Source organism: Equus przewalskii, chromosome 15 (genome assembly GCF_037783145.1).
Source record: "Equus przewalskii isolate Varuska chromosome 15, EquPr2, whole genome shotgun sequence".
In the NCBI taxonomy this organism is placed as follows: Eukaryota; Metazoa; Chordata; class Mammalia; order Perissodactyla; family Equidae; genus Equus; species Equus przewalskii.
Window position 1 is genome coordinate 5,238,294 of NC_091845.1, and position 20,161 is coordinate 5,258,454.

The 20,161-nt window shown below is 37.5% G+C and overlaps 1 protein-coding gene across 12 annotated transcripts in view; it reads left to right on the forward strand.

Moving 5' to 3' along the window:
• NR2C2 (nuclear receptor subfamily 2 group C member 2) overlaps nucleotides 1-20,161 on the forward strand; it is a 135,514-nt gene that overhangs the window by 59,336 nt on the left and 56,017 nt on the right. For all 12 annotated transcript variants that reach the window (XR_011526842.1, XR_011526840.1, XR_011526839.1 and 9 more), the window contains one exon: nucleotides 4,980-5,090. Coding sequence is in view for 8 of the 12 variants with exons in the window: in XM_070574646.1 (XP_070430747.1) it covers nucleotides 4,980-5,090 (111 nt within the window). In the remaining 4 variants the exon portion in view is untranslated. The remainder of the gene's footprint in view (nucleotides 1-4,979; nucleotides 5,091-20,161) is intronic.

Consider the following 20,161-nt stretch of genomic DNA (forward strand, 5'->3'; position numbering starts at 1 on the left):
TTTCTTGCATTTTTGTCTTCTTTTGTGTTTAGTTGATTTTTTGTGGTGAAATGCTTAAAACCTTTTTCATTTCCTTTTGTATATATTCTATAGCTAGGGTTTTTTTGTGGTCTCCATGGGGATTGTATTTAACATCCTGAAGTTATAACACTCTAGTTTCAATTTATACCAGCTTAACTTCAATGACATGAAACAACTTTCTTCCTTTACAGCTGTGTTCCTACCCCTTTTGGTTGTCGATGTCACACAATTAAATCTATACATTGTGTGCCCCAAAACATAAATTAGTAATTCTTTTAAATGCATTAGTCTCCTAAATTATGTAGATCAAAGATTTGGAGTTTCAAACCAGAGTTATAATAATGCCAGCTTTTATACTAAAGATGGTTTTGTTTTTCTTTAAATATGTTAGTGTCTTAAATTATGTAGAAAACAAAAAATACAGTTACAAACTATCATTACGATAATACTAGCTATTTTTTTTACTTGTTTTTTTTTTTTTTTTTACTTTTTTTGAGGAAGATTAGCCCTGAGCTAACACCTGCTGTGAATCCTCCTCTTTTTGCTGAGGAAGACTGGCCCTGAGCTAACATCCATACCAATCTTCCTCTACTTTTTATATGTAGGGTGCCTGCCACAGCATGGCTTGCCAAGCAGTGTGTAGATCTGCACCCAGGATCTGAACCAGTGAACCCCAGGCCACCGAAGGGGAACGTGCAGACTTAACTGTGGCACCACCAGGCTGGCCCCAGTACTAGCTTTTATAATTGCCCATGTGTGTACACTTATTGAGATCGTTATTTCTCCACTTGTCTTTGAATTAGGTCTAATGTCTTTTCATTTCACCTTGCAGGACTCCTTTGAGCATTTTTTGCAGAGCAGGTCTAGGGCTCACGAACTCACTCAGCTTTTGTTCATCTGGGAATGTCTTGATTTCTCCCTGACTTTTTGAAGTTTTGCCAGGTACAGGATTCTTGGTTGACAGTTTTTTTTTCTTTGAGTGCTTTGAATATATAGTCACACTGTTTTCTGGCCTCCATAGTTTCTGATGAGAAATCTGCAAGTAATCTAATTGAGGATTCTTTATGTGTGATAATTTCCTTCTCTCTTGCTTTTTCAAGATTCTCTCTTTGTCTTTGTTTTTTGAAAGTTTGATTATAATGTGTCTTTGGGTTCCTCTTACTTGGAGCTTGTTGAGCTTTTTCAATGTTTATAGTCTTGTCCTTCATCAAATTTAGAAGTTTTCAGCTCTTAATTTTTCAAATATTCTCTGCCCCTTTCACTCTTCTTCTTCAGGGACTCCCACAATGCATATGTTGGGCCATTTGTTGGTGTTCTACAGGCCTCTAAGGCTCTGATCACTTTTCTTCAGTCGTTTTTCTTTCTAGTCCTCACACTTCACAATTTCCATTGTGCTGTCTTCAAGTTCGTTGATTCTTCTGCTTGTTCAGATTTGCCTTTGAATCCGTCTAGTGAATTTCTCCTTTCAGTTATTGTACTTTTTAGCTCTAGAATTTCTTTTTTTAAATTGTTTATAGTTTATTTTTTGTTTTTCTCAGGAAGATTAGCCCTGAGCTAACATCTGTTGCCAGTCTTCCTCCAGTTTATATATGGGTCACCACCACAGCATAGGTGGCAAGTGGCATAGACTATACCCAGCATCCAAACCCACGAACCTGGGCCACTGAAGTGGAATGCACTGAACTTAACCACTACGCCATGGGGCTGGCCCCAAGCTCCAGAATTTCTTTTGTTGTCTTTGTAGGTTTTCTATCTCTTTATTGATATTTCCATTTTACCCATAAATCATTTTCTGACTTTTTCCACATCTTTCCTTAATGCTCTGAGTATCTTTTACATATTTGCTTTTAAGTTTGTGTCTGGTAGACTGACATCAGACATTTTTCAGCGATAGTTTTGTTGATTTATTTTATTTGAGTGGGCCATACTTTCCTGTTTCTTTGAACGCCTTGTGATTTTTTGTTATTGTTAAAAACTGAACGTTGACTCCAGTAATGCGGTACCTCTGGAAATCAGATTCACTGCCTTTCCCAAAATTTGCTGGTGTTTTGTTACTATTGTTGTTGTTTTATTTGTTTATCTTGTAGGTTGCCTCTGTGCCAAGGATCATTCTGACATGTAAACATAAGGTCTTCTAAGATCTTTTCTAAACCTGTGCCTTTGCCTGGGCATGTGTCGTCACTTTCTAATTTCCCCTGCATATGCAGTTGCTTTTGAATGTCCTAGTCTTTAATGTCTGACTCCAAAAAGAGAATAATACACAGTGGGAAGAAACAGTCCAGCCCTTAAAGTCCCCTGGAAGTCACTTCAGCCAGAGATGGAGGAGCATGCAACAATAGGTGGAAGTATAGTGACAATGGCTGCCCCCTCTTTGTCTTCACCTCTGTGATCAGAAGCAGCAATCAGTGGTTAGAGCACAGATCCCCACTATTTGGAAGACAAAGGTCCTTTTTGCCTATGCTGGCTCCCTCAAGCTATGTGCAAGCTGCTCCAGGAACACATGCACAGCTGCGTGCTTCAGGGTGGAGGTGGAGGATGAGTAGCTGCTACTGTGCTAAGAGCTGAAGTTGACCAAAATTAACCACAATTTATTGTGCAAACCTTCAGTAGACTCCAGAGGTCCAAAATATCTTGTCAGATAGGTTCCACCAGTGAGGAACAGGTTCCTGGTGCTTCCTACTCCATCATCTTCCCAGAATTCTCTCTCAAGTTAACGTTTTCCTATGTAGTATGAAGGAGGGGTCCAATTTCATTCTCCTGCATATTTTGTCCAGTTGTCCCATCACCGTTTGTTAAAAAGATTATTCTTTCCTCACTGAATTATCATGGCATTTTTGTGGAAAATCATTTGACCATATATGTGAGAGTTTATTTCTGGCCTCTTTATTCTATTTTATTAGTTTATGTGTCTGTTTTTATGCCAGTGCCACACTGTTTGGTTACTATAGCTTTGTAATAAATTTTGAAATCAGTAAGTGTGAGTCCTCCAACTTTGTTATTTTTCAAGATTGTCTTGGCTATTCTGAATCCTTTGTATTTACATAAGAATTTTAGGATCAGCTTGTCAATTTATGCAATAAAGGCAGCTGGAGTTTTGTTAGCAATTACATTGAACCTATAGCTCAATTTATTAATTCTTCTGATCCGTGAATACAAATATCTTTACATTTATCTAAGTCTGCTTAAATTTCTTTCGTAATGTTTTGTGGTTTTCAGTGTACAAGTCTTACACTTATTTTGTTAAATCTATTCCTAAGTATTTTCTTCTTTTTGAAACTATAGTCAGTGGGATTCCTTAATTTCATTTTTCTGATTGTTCTTTGCTAATGTATAGAAATATAGGAGCTGGCCTGGTGGCATGGTGGTTAAGTTTGTGCACTCTGCTTTGGTGGCCCAGGGTTTGCAAGTTCAGATCCTGGGCGCGGACCTAGCACTGCTTGTCAAGCCACGCTGTGGTAACATCCCACATAAAGTAGAGGAAGATTGGCACAGATGTTAGCTCAGTGACAATCTTCCTCAAGCAAAAAGAGGAAGATTGGCAACAGATGTTAACTCAGGACCAATCTTCCTCAAAACAAAAAAAGAAAGAAAGAAGTACAATTGATTTTTATATATTGATCTTTTATCCTTCAACCTGGGAACTCATTTACCAGCTCTAATAGTTTTTTTGTGGATTCTTTAGACTCTTCTTTATACAAGATGAGGTCATCTGCAAAGAGAGATTGTTTTCCTTCTTCCTTTTCAAATCTGGATGCTTTTATTCTTTTTCTTTCCTAATTGCCCTGGCTGAAACTTCCAGTGCAATGTCGAGTAGATGTGAAAGCAGACATCTTTGCCTTATTCCTAATCTTAGCAAGAAAGCTGTCAGTCTTTTACCATTAAGTACTGTGTTAGCTATGAATATTTTATCGATACTCTTTATCGGGTTGAGAACTTTCCTTCTATTCCAATTTTGTTGAGTGTTTTTATCATGAAAGGATGTTGGATTTTGTCAGATGATTTTTCTGTGTCAGTTGAGATGGTTGAAATAATGTGGCTTTTGTCCTCTATTCTTTTAATATGATGTGTTACGTTGTTTGATTCATATGTTGAACCAACCTTGCATTACTGGGATAAATTCCGCTTTAGTCATGGTGTATAATCCTTTATATGCTTCTGAGTTCAGTTTGCTGGTGTTTTGTTGAGGATTGTTGCATCTATATTCATAAGGAATACTGGTGTATAGTTTTCTTTTCCTGTGATATCTTTGTCTGGTTTTGGTATCAGGTAATAATGGTCTCATAGAATGAATTAAGAGGCATTTCCTTCTCTTCTGTTTTTTGGAATTTTGTAATTCACTGGTTCATAACATACCTTTGTTCAAAGAGAAATAATATCTGCCTACTTTAGGTACCCGGGTGACTATTCAGAACCTTGAACCTTGCCTTTGGTGGATATTGACTAAATTATAGACCTTGCTATTACTCAGCCCCACTGAGATGGGGCTGGGATGTTGCCAGGACTGTTTCACAAGTACTAATCCCAGTAGTTTTTCACTGTAATGCTGGTTCTGTTTGCAATCCTCTACAGTGTTGTGAGAGCCTTTCTTCTGGAAACTGTGGTCTTACAGGAATGTTTTACAGCTGGTTTTAGAGACAGTGAAAAAATTCAAAGATCATTGCTAAAAAGATATTTTGGTAGCTTTTTATTTTATTTAAGTTGTGCAGAACAGATCTGAAAATTCTTTTGGTTTTTTTTATTGCATGTTTAACATTAGAAACAGCTATTTTAAGATTCTGTTTTCTAAGGGCCATTCTGTGGCAATATCTCATTGATTCTTTTGTCATCTTGGGTTCATATTCCAGAGCTACACAAGTTTATCACTCAAAACCACAGCAAAAGCAAGAGGCATGGTCCTGAGACCACTACTGGGCATCTTTCTGAGCTCTCTTGTGATCCAGCCCACTTCTCGCCCACAGGTACCACGTACACAGACCTCTCGGCCGGAATCTCCAGGGATGACCAGCCCCTCCCCGCGCATCCAGATAATCTCCACTGACTCTGCGGTAGCCTCACCTCAGCGCATTCAGGTACCTGCACCAGTCCCACTTGGTTCCAGCCACCTGCCCAAGTGCAGCCCTCCCTTCCCTGAATCCTTTCCAAAAACAAACCTGCCTGAGAGTTTCACTAAGAGTTGTGCTTCTTGGGCATCAAGTACTGTACAACTTCATTTTTTCTTTGAAATATAAAGGAAGAAAAAGTTTACGTTTATTGAACTAACTTACTTTTTATTTTTTTCTTTTGTGAGGAAGATTCTCCCTGAGCTGACATCTGTTGCCAATCCTTTTTTTTTTTCTTTTTTTTTTGGTGAGGAAGATTTGCCCTGAGCTAACATCCATGCCAGTCTTCCTCCACTTTGTATGTGGGATGCCTCCACAGCATGGCTGATGAGTGGAGTAGGTCGGCTCCTGGGATCCGAACCCACAAACCTGGGCCACCGAAGCAGAGCATGAAGAACTTTAACCACTTGGCCATGGGGCCGGCCCCAGAATTTACTTACTTTTAATGCAAAAGTCTAAACTGTTGTTTCAAACTATTGGGATGAAGTACATTTTATTACTTATGTGCTTCCAAACTGAGAGGCAATATGTCCTGGTAGTTAAAAGTATGGACCCCACTTAAAGTCAGATCCATTGCCCTACTTTGTAGCTTTTTTGATCTTGGAAAATTGACTTTTCAATGCCTCGTTTTTTTCATTTAGAATATGTACATAATACTAGTAGTTACATCATAAGATTATTGTGAGGAATCAGTGGGCTGTTGCTTGTAAAGTGCTTAAAACAGTGCCTGGCACATACTAATGTTCAGTATGTGTTAATTATCTATATATAATAACTATTACCAGTATTGTTGTTACTGTTAACTAATTGATATTCGCTTCTGGGAAGTTTAGTCTTCCCCAGGGCTCTGAACCTGCCTTTGGCCCATTGAACAAAGAGAAGATAGGTGTATTGAAATCATGGTCCAGCACTCTGGGAGGAAGGGATAATATGTTGATGACACACAGATTAGAGATTCATAGTTATCTCAACAAGCTGAATCAAAAGGCCAAACCAAAAAACATGAACAGAGATAAATGGCCCATGAAACATTAGTTACATAATATGATTTTGAGAGAATACCAGAGTGGACAGATACTTGAGTGAATAAGTAAAAGGATTCCTTTTAGTTACTGTTTACTTTAAGCACAGTATAAGTGAACAGTATGTTAGAGTAACCAGATCATTTCTATACTGTTTTCCCACTCTTAAAAGGGATTTTATGGACTATGATAAACTAAGCATAGAAGAGTTCTAATAAGTAAAATGAAAGAAGTTAAACATTATATTTCCGTTATGTCTGTATTGCATATTTTATCATAAATACAGAAGTTTATACACTTGTCATTATTTTAGCTTCACACTAAGTAGGAAACACATATCTGAGTGTTTGGAAATTCAGAAGTAAAGGGCCCAACATTAATGACGTTTTAGTATTCCTCAGAATTAGGAACTTTATATAGCTAAATTATTTTTTCTCTTTTACTTTGTTCTTACTTGCTGATTATGACTTAAAAATAGGTCCTTTATAATTTTACGTAATAGGTATTAGGATCCTGCCTATATAACTCCCAACTCTGGGAAAGAAGCTAACACTGCGTTTAACCATGGCTATTACATTATGGTTTCAAAACCATCTGAGAGCAGATGAGAACATAGAAAGTTCCCCCAGGAGACTCTGTCAGTAGCTAGTGTGTATATCAAAAGGGAGTGCACATTTCCCCCTGTATTGGTATAAGAATAATCTTTCTGTTTTCCTAAGGCCCATTCTAGCGTCCCTATTCCATAGAGTGGGGCTATTCCCATGCCTTGGTGTTTGGTCCATGGTGATGCTGCTGTCCTGGATGGAATGCAGTAAGGGCCCTTGAGCAGAAGTCTTGTAGAATAGATCTTTGGTGTTGAGCTTTCAGTCTCTCCAGGAAAGGAAGATATCCCTTCAGCGTGAGTTTTATGTACGATAAAAGTAGTTGAAAATCATTTCATTGTGAACCGTCCCTAAAATTGGACGTACCTAAGTGCAACTGAACTGACTGTATTTCAAGGTTTGGTTTTTAGAAAAGGAAAATTAAGGTTATAGGATGATTTCTGGTTCTTGATGTTGGTGCTGACGGCCTCAATGAAGTTTTCATTTCTAGTCCTGACTAATGAATCTCCAAAGCCCTGAGGCCTGGGAAGAGAATAAGACAATATTCATGATGTTTTCTTGAATAACAATGCTTGGAATCCAAATAATGGCTTCTGTGATAAGGTTGGGAGGGAAAGATTATACAATAAGGATAAGGTGAGGCAACATTTAGGAGTTTGGCTTTGAAGGGAGCAAATTTAGGATCAAATCTTGTCTCCACTCAGCTGTGTGACCCTGGGGAAAGTTTCCATAGCCTCTGTACCTGTGAGATAGCAACAATAATGGTACCTATTTAGGATTTTAAAAGGATTAAATGAGATAATGCCTATAAACCTATAGGAAGGAAACATCTAATAAATGTTAACATCTAACATGCTAATAAATGTTAGCAACTGTTATAATTTTTTAATGTTTTATTTTTATATAATTTCAAACTTATGGAAAATAGTGCATGAAAATCCTATATACCCTTTACCTAGATTCACTGATTGTTATAACATTCTGAGTGTGTGTATATGTATTTTTTCTGAATCATTTGAGACTATATTAGAGACATCACGCCTCTTTGCCCTGGATACTCCAGTGTGTATTTCCTAAGAACAGTGGCATTATCTTTCATAATTATAGTACAGTTATCACGGTCGAAAGATTTGATATTGAAACATGCCATTATCTGATCCATAGTCTATATTCTAAAATGTTATCAGTTGTCCCAGTTAAGTCCTTTATGGCTATTTTTCCCATTCCAGGATTTATGCTATTATTTTTAATAATGGTAATAATAATTAAGGTGACAGTCAACACAAGACCAACTTATGTAGTCATGCAGGCCAACAGAGGGTGATCTGGGGCATAGACTTTGTGTCCATCAGTATCTTGTCATCCTAATGTCTGCAAAAGCGCTTTGAGGCCAGATGGGAAGGGTGGCAGTCCTCAGAGTCAGGGAGGAAGCCTTGTGGCTAGGTTGAGAACTGTTGTTTTTTGGGATACAGAGGTCTAGGGTGGGAACTGTGGGAGGAGATGGGGGAGATAAGAGCCATAGGAGAGCACCCACTTGGCTCAGAACGAGACTTAATTGAAGCCATCCAGTCACAAAGTAGCTTCTCAGTAAATTTCACAGGTTTTCATCATATGTAATCTTTCTAGGCCAGAGATTTTCAAATTGTGTTCTTTCTTGCTTCCCAGACTACGAAAAACAATAGGTTCAAGTTTTATTTTTTAATCTGGCTTTCAAAGCAATTAAGATAGATTAAAAGAAAAACACACCTGAACATGTCATATGCCCAATTTGACATGCTGGAGATCACCGGTGCACTTCTCGTGCTGCTGTGTTCCCCTGTTTGGGACAAACCTTGGTATAGAGCTTCTCTTGCCATCTCTGTGTAAAGGTTTTCCTGAGAGATTCCTCCATACTTCCTATTTCAAGTGTATGTTTTTCAGGAGAGCATTGTTGTACTCCTTGTTTGACTTAAGGAAATGTTTAAATTTGAGCTTTTAAGTACATTTATGTGACAAAATATTTCTTTTAACCACTTTACATATTGAGGTTTCACATTTTACAAGAAAGGGCTTCTGCTGTTTACGTATTTTTTAAAAGTTTGAAACCTTTATTACACTTCCCAGAGGAAGACATCTTGGGCCCTTGTAACACCCTCCCCTTCCCCAGTTCTCTCTTCTACCAACTCTTTATTCCTGCACATCCTTCTTTGAGCTGCTGGTACCTGTTCTGTCCTTTCCATGTCCACAACTATCTGATGTTTCCTTTCTCACTCTGATGCTGTAGCAGCCCCTCTCAGGTACTCAACAACTCAGGTTGTTGCTTGTTTGTATGTGTTAAATGGGTAATAGGTGCACGCCGTAACAAAATTACCCCAAACAGTACAGAGTAAAAGACAAGTCTCCCTTCCTCCTCCTTCCCGAGTCTCTCCCAAGAGGTAGCCGCTATTAGCATATTGCTTATTTATTCTTTCAGAGACAGGCTCTGCATATACACCTACAAGTACGTGTGTAAATACATACAGCATATTTTTACACATGTCAACATTCTGCCCACACTGTTCTGTACCTTACTTTGTTTTCTTAACAACATCTTTTGGAGGTGGTTCTTTGTGGTAGAAATAGAGCTGTCTCTCTTGAGTGGCGATTTGATATCCCATTTTGTGTATGCTGCAATGCATAAGCTTCCACCTGCTTAATTTAGCACGTGTGAGAGTATTGCTGTAGGATCAATTACTCAAAGTAGGATTACTGGGAGAAAGGGAGAAGGTGTATATCCATGTGTAATTTTTTTTATTGAGATATAGTTGACATATAACCTGATATTAGTTTCAGGTACACAACGTAATGATTCAGTATTTGTATATATTGCAGAATGATTTCCACAATAAGTCTAGTTACTATCCATCACCATACATAGTTATACAGTTTTTTTTCTTGTGATGAGAACTTTTAAGATCTACTTTCTTAGCAACTTTCAAATATGCAGTACGGTATTATTAACTGTAGTCACCATGCTGTATATTACATCCCATGACTTCTTTATTTTATAACTGGAAGTTTGTACCTTTTTCACATACCCTCCGACCCCCACTTCTGGCATTCACCAACCTGTGCTCTGTATCTCTGAGCTCACATTTTGGTATTTAGGGTATTTGTCTTGGTCTTCCCCTGTCTGACTTATTTCACTTAGCATACTGCCCACAAGGTCCATTCACGTTGTTACAAATGGCAAGATTTCCTTCTTTTTTAAGGCTGAATAATGTTCTCTTGTGTGTGTGTATATATGTATGTATGTCACATTTGCTTTATCATTTCCTCCATTGATGGACATGTAGGTTGTTTCCATATCTTGGCTATTGTAAATAATGCTGCAGTGAACGTTGGGGTGCATGTATCTTTTCGAGTTAGTATTTTCATTTTCCTCAGATAAATACCCAGAAATGGAATTGCTGGATCATATGGTAGTTCTATTTTCAATTTTTTGAGGAACCTTCATACTGTTTTCCATAGTGGCTGCACCAATTTACATTCCCACCAACAGTACAGAAGTGTTCCCTTTTCTGCATGTCCTCATCAACACTTGTTATTTCTTGTCTTTTTGATAATAGCCATTTTAAGAGGTGTGAGGTGCTAATTTCATTGTAGTTTTGATTTGCATTTCCCTGATGAATAGTGATGCTGAGCTCCTTTTCATGTACCTGTTGGCCGTCTGTATGACTTTTTTTGAAAAAATGTCTATTCAGATTCTCTGCCCATTTTTTTTTTTCAAAGATTTTATTTTTTCCTTTTTCTCCCCAAAGCCCCCCAGTACATAGTTGTATATTCTTCGTTGTGGGTCCTTCTAGTTGTGGCATGTGGGACGCTGCCTCAGCATGGTTTGATGAGCAGTGCCATGTCCGCGTCCAGGATTCGAACCAACGAAACACTGGGCCGCCTGCAGCGGAGCGTGCAAACTTAACCACTCGGCCACGGGGCCAGCCCCTCTCTGCCCATTTTTTAATCAGTGTTTGTTTTTTTGCTATTAAGGTGTATGATGTCTTTATATCTTTTGGATATTAACCCCTTATCAGATATATGGTGTGCAAATATTTTCTCCCATTTAGTAGGTTGCGTTTTCATTCTGTTGGTGATTTCCTCAGCTGTGCAGAAGCTTTTTAGTTTGATGTAGTCTCATTTGTTTATTTTTGCTTTTGGTGTCAAATTCAAAAAATCATTGCCAAGACCAATGTCAAAGACCTTACTGCCTTATGTTTTCTTCTAGGAGTTTTATGGCTTCAGATCTTACATTCAAGTCTTTAATCCATTTTGAGTTAAGTTTTGTGACTGGTATAAGATAGTGGTCCAGTTTCCTTCTTTTACATGTGGCTGTCTAGTTTTCCCAGAACCATTTATTGAAAAGACTGTTCTTGCCACATGTGTTACATATACTTTTTAATCTTTTTCAGTTTGCTAACTGAAATGATGTGTCATTGTGTATAAAGTTTGCATTTCTGTTATTTATTCACATATAAGTATGTAATAAACTAAATTATTTACTGTTTTTAAATATCCAAGCTGATATTCAAAGTCTATAGAATTATAAGTAAGAAAGTACTTTTTTCTTCATCCTTCCCTTACCCCTACACCATTTACTTTTCAGCCAATAAGCTTTTTGAAAATTCTGTCTGATTTTGTTATGATTATCGTATTACATTAAATGTACTTTATGATCCAAGGGTAAATATAGATATTAAAATATTAGGCTTTTCAAGAACCACTGCTCTGAAATACTCCACAACAGTCAATCATCCGAGTATCTGTTTTATAGCAAGATTGATATTCAGAAAACTTACAGGAAATAATTATGGGATAACTTTTATGGTATCAGCTTCTAGTTCTCTGCTGCACCTTCTCTACCAGACTGCTAAATGTTGGAGTTCCTCAAGATTCCATTCTGGGTACACTTTCTCCTCTGTATTTTCTCTACCTGAACCTATAGCTTTAAATGTCATTCTATACCAGTGACTCCCAAATGAATATCTATGACCCAGACCTCTGTTGTGAGCTCCATTTAGTTCAAAATATTTTAAAATTTTTCTTGAGACTACTACTTTGACCCATGTGTTATTCAGAAGTGTGTGTTTAATTTCTAAATATTGGGATTTTTCTAGCAATCTTACTGTTACTGGTTTCTTTTTCTTTTCTTGTTTTTTTTTTTTTTTTTTCAGAGATGGAGAAAGGTTTATTTGAATTGGCCAAGAAGAGAAAGCAAGAGTGTGGGTTCTCTCAAATCCACCTTAACAAGAGAAGAAAGCAGGGGTTTTTAATAGAGCTAAGAGGTGTAGCAAGAGGATTTTTGGAGAAACAAGGGGGTAATCATGTTTCTTTCACTTCCAGTAAGTCCCTGGGCCATCTGACTTCTGGGCATCAACAGCAACTGGGGCTGCTTATCTGGTAATCCTTGAAGGCATTCTCTTTATTCTGTAAAACAAGCTCGTAAATCCTTGTGACCCTTGAGTTACCCCTGAGGTTAAACAGGAAAACAGCAAATTGACAAGTTTAACTTATTTTCATAACAAGGTTGAAAGGTAATCTTATTGAATATTTATAGTAATCCTTAGGTGCCCGGCTTCAATCCCTACTGTCTTTTTTCCCTTCCTCGTTCTTATAGGAAGTGGAGTGTCAATCATTTTGGCTACTTCCTGCTGAAAGGCAGCAAAGATAAGGAAACTGAGGAATGAAATTTTTCAACGTAAGATTGAAAATACTCTTGGGTACTGGGTTATATTTTTAATTTTACATTATTAGAATTTTTGCACCTCATTCAACAGTTTTAGTCCAACATCTAAAAGCACATTTTATCCTCAGATATCTGGCCAGAAGAATACAACCCACATTTTAATAGTCCCTGAAGAATAGATCGAATCCCTTGGGGAATCCAAGAGAACAGTCCTGAAAACCAGTGTAGACATTATAAACCAGAATTATCAAGAGATCCTTATGGTCATGCACTAAATAAGGTATGGGATGACATATTCAACCTCTACAAAGATTACTTGCCTTTGCCAGCATCTGAGAAATTCTAGTAATCCAGTTGTCCTTCCAGGCTTGGGGGTCCAAGTCAACAAGGAAGTGTAATAGCCGGTTTACAGATAGAAAACAAAAACCTCAAAGACAGTTTACAGAACTAGAATCTAATATCCACAAGTGTGTACTATAGTTTTTACTGAAACATAATTTTTCTCTCTAAAATCACCCTCATTTTTTACAAAAGATGACCAAATTAAGAGAAACTGGTTTGCCAAGTAAGTCTAGTTTCAGTAAACTTGGCTCAATTTATATAAGTACAGCAAGAATAGCCCTGATCATTTAGGCTCTTTTAAAACTGCTTTGCTGGAACTTTTTATAAGGAATCTCAGATTGAACGTTAAAGGCCTCTCAAGGCCAGGCCAAGCAAAGACAAGGACTTGTCATCAGACTCTGCCTGCAATACCTATAGATTTGGGTGGATTCCTCTCTTTTGAGATTCCTTGCACCTGCCAGGTTAAAGAAGGTCTTTACTCACCTGGTAAAGTTACTGGGAACCCTGTAAGCAAGCTACCAGGCCAATATTTCCAAGTGAGTTTATGTCATAACATCAACTTTTGTCCCTTAGCTGTCTTGTCATACCTGAGTCTGCATGTTTTTCTCAAATCTGTCATTCCAGTCAAAGCTTTGGTCATATAACCAATGTTTCCAATCGTGTCCTCTTATAAAGAGAACATTCTTATTGAACTTATGCAAATAACTATATTGCTGTGAATATAAGAATATTCACTCACTCAGAGTTTCTAAATTCTAGAGGAATCAGGTAGGGAGGAGAAGATAAATATTTCAGTTCTGCTTAAATCAAAACATTGAAAATCAGCAATATCCTCATCACTCATTCAGTCCCAAGATATCAGCTCTTGATCTTCTGTTAGCAGTTTCATGAGGCCATCAGTTTCTCATTACAGTTCTGTAATTTCTTACCAAGCTCAGTTTTATGATCTGAATTGACAAAGAAACTTGGCTATTTCTATAACATGCAACACTTCAAGATGATAACTAGAATTATGGGTGACAACCAGGACAGATCATGATTTTAGGCAAAAGGTTTAAAACATTTGGTCAAATAGGAAACAGTGCTTAGTCATTCATTTAACCACGTGGGACTCGCTCAAAAGTAACAAAAACCTTTCATGATCATAATCAAGAGCAGACTAAAGTTTCAAGAAAATTATCCTTTTAAGAGAGGGGAAAAAAACACGTCCTTATTTTTTTTTTTTACCAGCTTACTTTTGATATTAAAACTCATTTACTTAATTGGATTTGCCTTAATCTTAGCCAACTTGACCATGCATAAAACTCCTCAGGGTTTTACTTTCACAAACCTTCTGTCACTTACTTTTTACATTCAGAATTTGTCCCATGTTTTTCCTTTTTTCTTTCTTGGTACTCTAGGACAAATGTATCTTTCTTAATAAAACAAACAAAAATGTCTCTCTTCAGGACCGGCCCAGTGGCACAGCGGGTAAGTGCACGTGTTCCACTTTGGCGGCCCAGGGTTCACCAGTTCAGATCCTGAATGTGGACATGGCACTGCTTGGCAAGCCATGCTGTGGTAGGTGTCCCACATATAAAGTAGGGGAAGATGGGCACGGTTGTTAGCTCAGGGCCAGTCTTCCTCAGCAAAAATAAGAGGAAGATTGGTGGCAGATGTTAGCTCAGGGCTAATCTTCCTCAAAAAAAAAAAAAAGTAAGTAAATAATGTCTGTCTTCTTTATACTTTCTTTACTGAAAACATACATGTTACTTTCCTTGTATACAGACTTTCTAGAAATAATATGCTTTCTCAGAGAAAATTTCTCAGCATGTACAAAACATGTCTATCAACAAACTCAAGCCTTTTTTTAGTTTCTCTGAGGTAAGAAACCAAAGGCAGACAAATCTGTGCTTAATAATCAATCTCTAATATTTTGTCTTATGTGCAAATGATCTAGATACTCAACAAATTTTGTTCACTTAATTTAGCAAAAAGTCTAGAGTTTTAAGTTACCAAAAATAATTTGGAAGCTGTTTTTTCAAGTATACAGACCATGTGAAACATAATTATTGTACCCGAAAACTCTTATCCATTTTTATCTGTCTAAATATTTCTTCCCAACAATTTCATTTTGATTACCAATGAAAAACTTCATGAGGCATTAGACAAAATTAGCTGTAATTTTAAGCTATTATTTTGCTGACAAATTTGTATTTGACTCGTAAACCCAGGTTGCATGTCTGTCTCATATTCAGTACTGATACAGCTCTGAGGATGTGCCTGTTTCAATCAAACCAACAAATTTAAAAAAGCTTTTATTTATGGAAGATTATTTCTTATACCTTAATTTTTAGTGAATTTATGTAAGCTCTTACTTTAAGACAAACAGAGCTCTAAATTTTTGCCATACAATCTGGAAGTAGAAAAATGTCTAACATTTATGACATATATAGATAGACACACACATAAACAACAGACAGATGCAACCAAGATTTTGTAGTCTTTGATTTTTGGGCAAGGGTGCTTTCATAGCAGTCCGTATCTCCAAAAGCTTTTCCCATCTTTTTACTTTCTGTCAGTCTTAAGAATCTGAGATAGTCTAGATAATCGCTCCCAGAGAGGTCACAAGCTTTTGAGATTAACAAGGAAAGTTAGTTACTTATCAAAGCATTGAAACGCCCATCCAGTTACATTATCCTTAATTTGTTTCTTTCCCTCTGGGTACATAGTTTTATCTTAATTTAAGGAAGAAGTCCTAAAAGAAAATTCCTATCAGGCTTTAAATATCAGCTTCTAATTTGGATAAATTTCTAATCGTAGGTTACTAAATCCTTTCAAATATCTTGTCAAGTTTCAGCTAGGACAAACAGTGACTATTCCTGACAACATTAAACAACTCCATTAAATTTTGTTTTAATTTCCCCTTGACTGTTTAAGGGTAGCAGTTTCCCATTGTTTCAGAGTTTAGACATGGCCAATCAAAAGTATACTTACGCTGCAGCTAGAACCAGATCTCAAAGCCAAACCAAGCCAAGAGAACTTCTGTGAGCGGATCCCCTAATTCTTCCTTAATGTTGGAAAATCCCAAAACCAAGGCCCTCACATTGAAGGCTGAAACAAGGCTTCCTTTTTCAGAAGTTGAGGAGGGGATCCCCTGCCAAACCAAAGCTTCCTTTTCAGAAATCAAACCAGAAGGAAGAAGAAATAAGAATATGGTCACTCGTACCAAAGCTTACTCACCAAAAAACGGCATGTGCTGTGTTACAGTATCAATACTGGGGGAGCATTTCCTCCAGTGAGACACAGTGTCTGTCCCCTGATAGAATTTATAATACAATCATGCGGAAGAAATGTAATCACTTAATTCCATCAACTCTTATACCTCTATCTCAGTCATTTCAAAGAATGGCTTTCTGGTCCTAGAGAAGGTGGGAGCAGAAAATCTACATCACAGAGACACAGAAAGCATTCAGATTTTCTCCAAGATGGGTTTCTGGGGCATATTTGCCTCATCAGTCTCAGTATAACAGGGGAGGTGGCCACGTGGTATTACACTCCTGCAGAACAAAAACAGGTGAAGTTCAGCAGTCCTCTAGATCTTTCCCAAATGAAGGTCGCTCCTTTCACCCACACAAAATGCAAATGGAGAGGCAGAGAATTCACAACTGCGTGTGTTGTGGCAACTCACCTGGCAAAGCACACCAAAAGTACTCGCGTACGAGACAAACACATCCACACAAGGACAAAAAGTAGACTTCAGTCCATTGTGTTTCTCCACTCCAAGTGAGTGTTGCGCTGAGGGTAGCTGACACCGGCAGGAACAGGGGAGTAATACAGGAAGTACCCCAGGCAAAGATGCCCAGTCAGCTACTGGGGACCACTGATCACTCAAACCCTCACCAGGGCCACCCAGCTAGGACTCCTGGCTGGCTTGCCAAAATTGTTACCAAACCTCTTAATCTCAAGTTTGTGTGCCCAGTGTGAGGTAAGCCAAATACTGAGGCATGAGTGCTTGGAGGTGGTGAAAAGTTTATTTGAATTGCCCAAGACAAGAACGGGGGAGCATGGGTTCTCTCAAATCCTCCTGTTATTGGTTTCTAGTTTAATTCTGTTGTGGTCTGAGGACATATTTTAATGATTCCGGGGTTTTTTTCAGTGTATTTTATGGTCCAGAACATGATCTGTCTTAGTGGATGTTCCAGGCAAGCTTGAGAAGTGTGTATTCTGCTGCTGTTAGATAGATTGTTTTATAAATGTCAGTTCTATCAAGTTGATTGATAGTGCTGTTCAAGTCAACTATATCTTTATTGATTTTTTTGCCTGCCTGATCTATCAGTTGCTGACAGGGGAGTGATGACATCTCCAACTGTACAATGGTTGATTTCTCTATATTCCCTTGACAGTTCTGTCAGTTTTTGCTTCACATATTTTCATGGTCTGTTGTTAGGTGCGTACACGTTTAGGATTGTTATGTCTTGGGGGAATTGACCCATTTATCATCATCTAATGCCCCTCTTTATGCCTGATATTTTTCTTGTCCTGAAGTCTACCTTATCTTTAAATTGATATAGTAACTGTGGCTGTCTTTTGATTAGTGTTACATGGTATCTCTCTCCATCCCTTTACTTTTAATCTATCTGTGTCTCGGGTTTGCTGTAGACAATTTATAGTTAGGACTTCTTTTTTAGTCCAGTGACAGTCTCTGTCTTTTAATTGGTATATATAGTCCATTCACATTTAAAGTGATTATGGATGTATTTGGATTAATATCAATCATGTGTGTAACTATTTTCTGTTTATTGTCAGAGGCTTCTTTTTCTGCCTTCTCTGGCTTTCACTGAGCAACTTATATGATCCCTTTTATATCTTCTCTTAGTGTATCAAGTATACTTCTTTACAAATGTTTTTAATTGTTGCCCTAGAGTTTACAATCTACATTTTAAACTAATCTAAGTCCACTTTCAACTGAAAGTATTGTTTCTTATGTAATGTAGGTATCATATAACAGAATGTTCCCAGTTCCTCCCTCCCATCCCTTGTGACATTGCCGTCATTCATTTCACTTCTCCACATGCTGTGATTACCCAGTACATTGTTACTACTGTTAACTTAATTCTTTGTTAGATCAATTAAGAATAAGAAAAATAAGATTTAATTTTACCTTCACTTATTCCTTTTACATTGCTTTTCCATCCTTTATGTAGATCCAAGTTTCTGACCGATATCATTTATTTTCTGCCTAAAGAAAACCTTTTAACATTTCTTACCTGGCAGGTCTGCTGGTGATGAATTTCCTATTTTTTGTTTTGTCTGAGAAAGTCTTTATTTCTCCTTGCCTTTTTTGTTAATTGGTTTTTTAAAAGATGATTTTCAGTGAAACTCATATGACATAAAATTAACCATTTTAAAGTAAACATTTCAGTGGCATTTAGTACATTCACAATGTTATACAACTTCTACCTCTTTCTAGTTCCAAAATATTTCCATCACTCCAAAGTAAAACCCCTTAAGCAGTAAGCAGTTTCTCCCTGTTATTCCTTCCTCCTAGTCCTTGGCAGCCATCAGTCTGCACTCTGTCTCTGTGGATTTATTAATTCTGCATGTTTCATATAAATAGAATCATATAATACGTGACCTTTTGTGTCTGGCTGGTATCACTTAGCATGTTTGTTTATCAATGTTATAGCGTATATCAGTACTTCATTTCTTTTGATGACCGTATAGTATTCCATGTATGTATATACCACAATTTGTTTATCCATTCATCCATTCGTGGACTCTCCTTCACTTTTGAGGGTTACTTTTGTCAAACATAGAATTCTAGTTTGGTGGTTTATTTCTTTCAACATATGAAATATTTCACTCTACTCTTTTCTGGCTTGTATGGTTTATGATCACAAATCTGCTATAAATTTATCCTTGTTTCTCTATAGGTAAGGTGGGGTTTTTTTTCCACCTCTGGCTTCCTTCAATGTTTTCTCTTTGTCTTTGGTTTCCACACTCAAATGAGTGTTAGGGAAATATAATTAAGAGAAACAAAATCTTCTCTCAACCCAGAAAACCTTTCCACAAAGGTAGTAGAGACAGAAAACAGATTTGGGGGCTGGGTTATTGAATAAGCATTAAACCAGAACATACTGTGCCTCACAGGCAATCCTCTCGGAGATTGCAAGCACATAAAGGGATTTTACTCATTTATACAGTCAAGCTGTTACAACCCATTACATACTTGTTTTCAAGATCCTAACTTTATCACGTGTTAGCTAGTTAGCTTTGTGGGGGGGAACAAACTTCTTATATCTTTATGACAGGAGATAGTTTGCAAATGGGAGCAAGCTGCCTGCCAAGTTAGGCTCTCACTCTCCTAAGAGACTGGGAGGTAAAGGAGATCTCTCTCTTGGAGTTTACATTTCAGAAAGATAGCTCCCAGGTCCTTGAGAAAACATTCCTGAGTTGTGGCACTAGCAACAGGCTTATCTCATCATTATAAAGATTTACATACTTAGGAAAGGACAGAGAAAGAATTTCAGACAGAGAAAGAATTTCAGAGAAAGAAAGGAGAGAAAGAAATTCTGAAAGGAAAGGGAAAGGGAGAAGTCGCTTTCCTTATTTTCAGCAGAGAGAGTTAAGCCTTTTATCTTTAATTTGTATTTGGCTTTACAAATAGGATGTGTATTTATCCTGTTTGTATTTATCAAATTTTACTTTGTTTATTTATTTTAATTTTTTTTAAAGATTGGCACCTGAGCTAACAACTGTTGCCAATCTTCCTTTTTTTTTTTCCTGCTTTTTCTCCCCAAATCCCCCCGATACATAGTTGTATATTTTAGTTGTGGGTCCTTCTAGTTGTGGCATGTGGGACGCTGCCTCAGTGTGGCCTGACAAGTGGTGCATGTCCATGCCCAGGATCCAAACCAGCAAAACCCTAGGCTGCCGAAGCAGAGCACGCCAGCTTAACCGCTCAGCCACGGGGGCAGCCCCTGTCAAGTTTTATTTTGATATTTTCTGAGCTTCATGGATCTGTGGTTTGGTGTTTGTCATTAATTTTGGAAAGTTCTTGGCCATTATTACTTTAATTATTTCTTCATTCTCCTTCTGGTATTCCAGTTATGCAGATATTATGTCTTAAAATTGTCCCATAGTTCTGGGATATTCTGTTCTGTCCCCCACCACCCATTCTTTTTCTCCTTGCACTTCAGTAAGGAGGTTTCTATTGACCTATCTTCAAGCTCAGTGATTCTTTCCTTGGTTGTGTCTGGTGTACTAATGAGCCCATCAAGGCATTCTTCATTTCTGTTACAGTATTTATTTCTAGTGTTTCCTACTTTCTGAGAATTTCCATCTCTGCTTACATTTTCATCTGTTCTTGCATGTTATCTACTTTTTCCTTTAGAG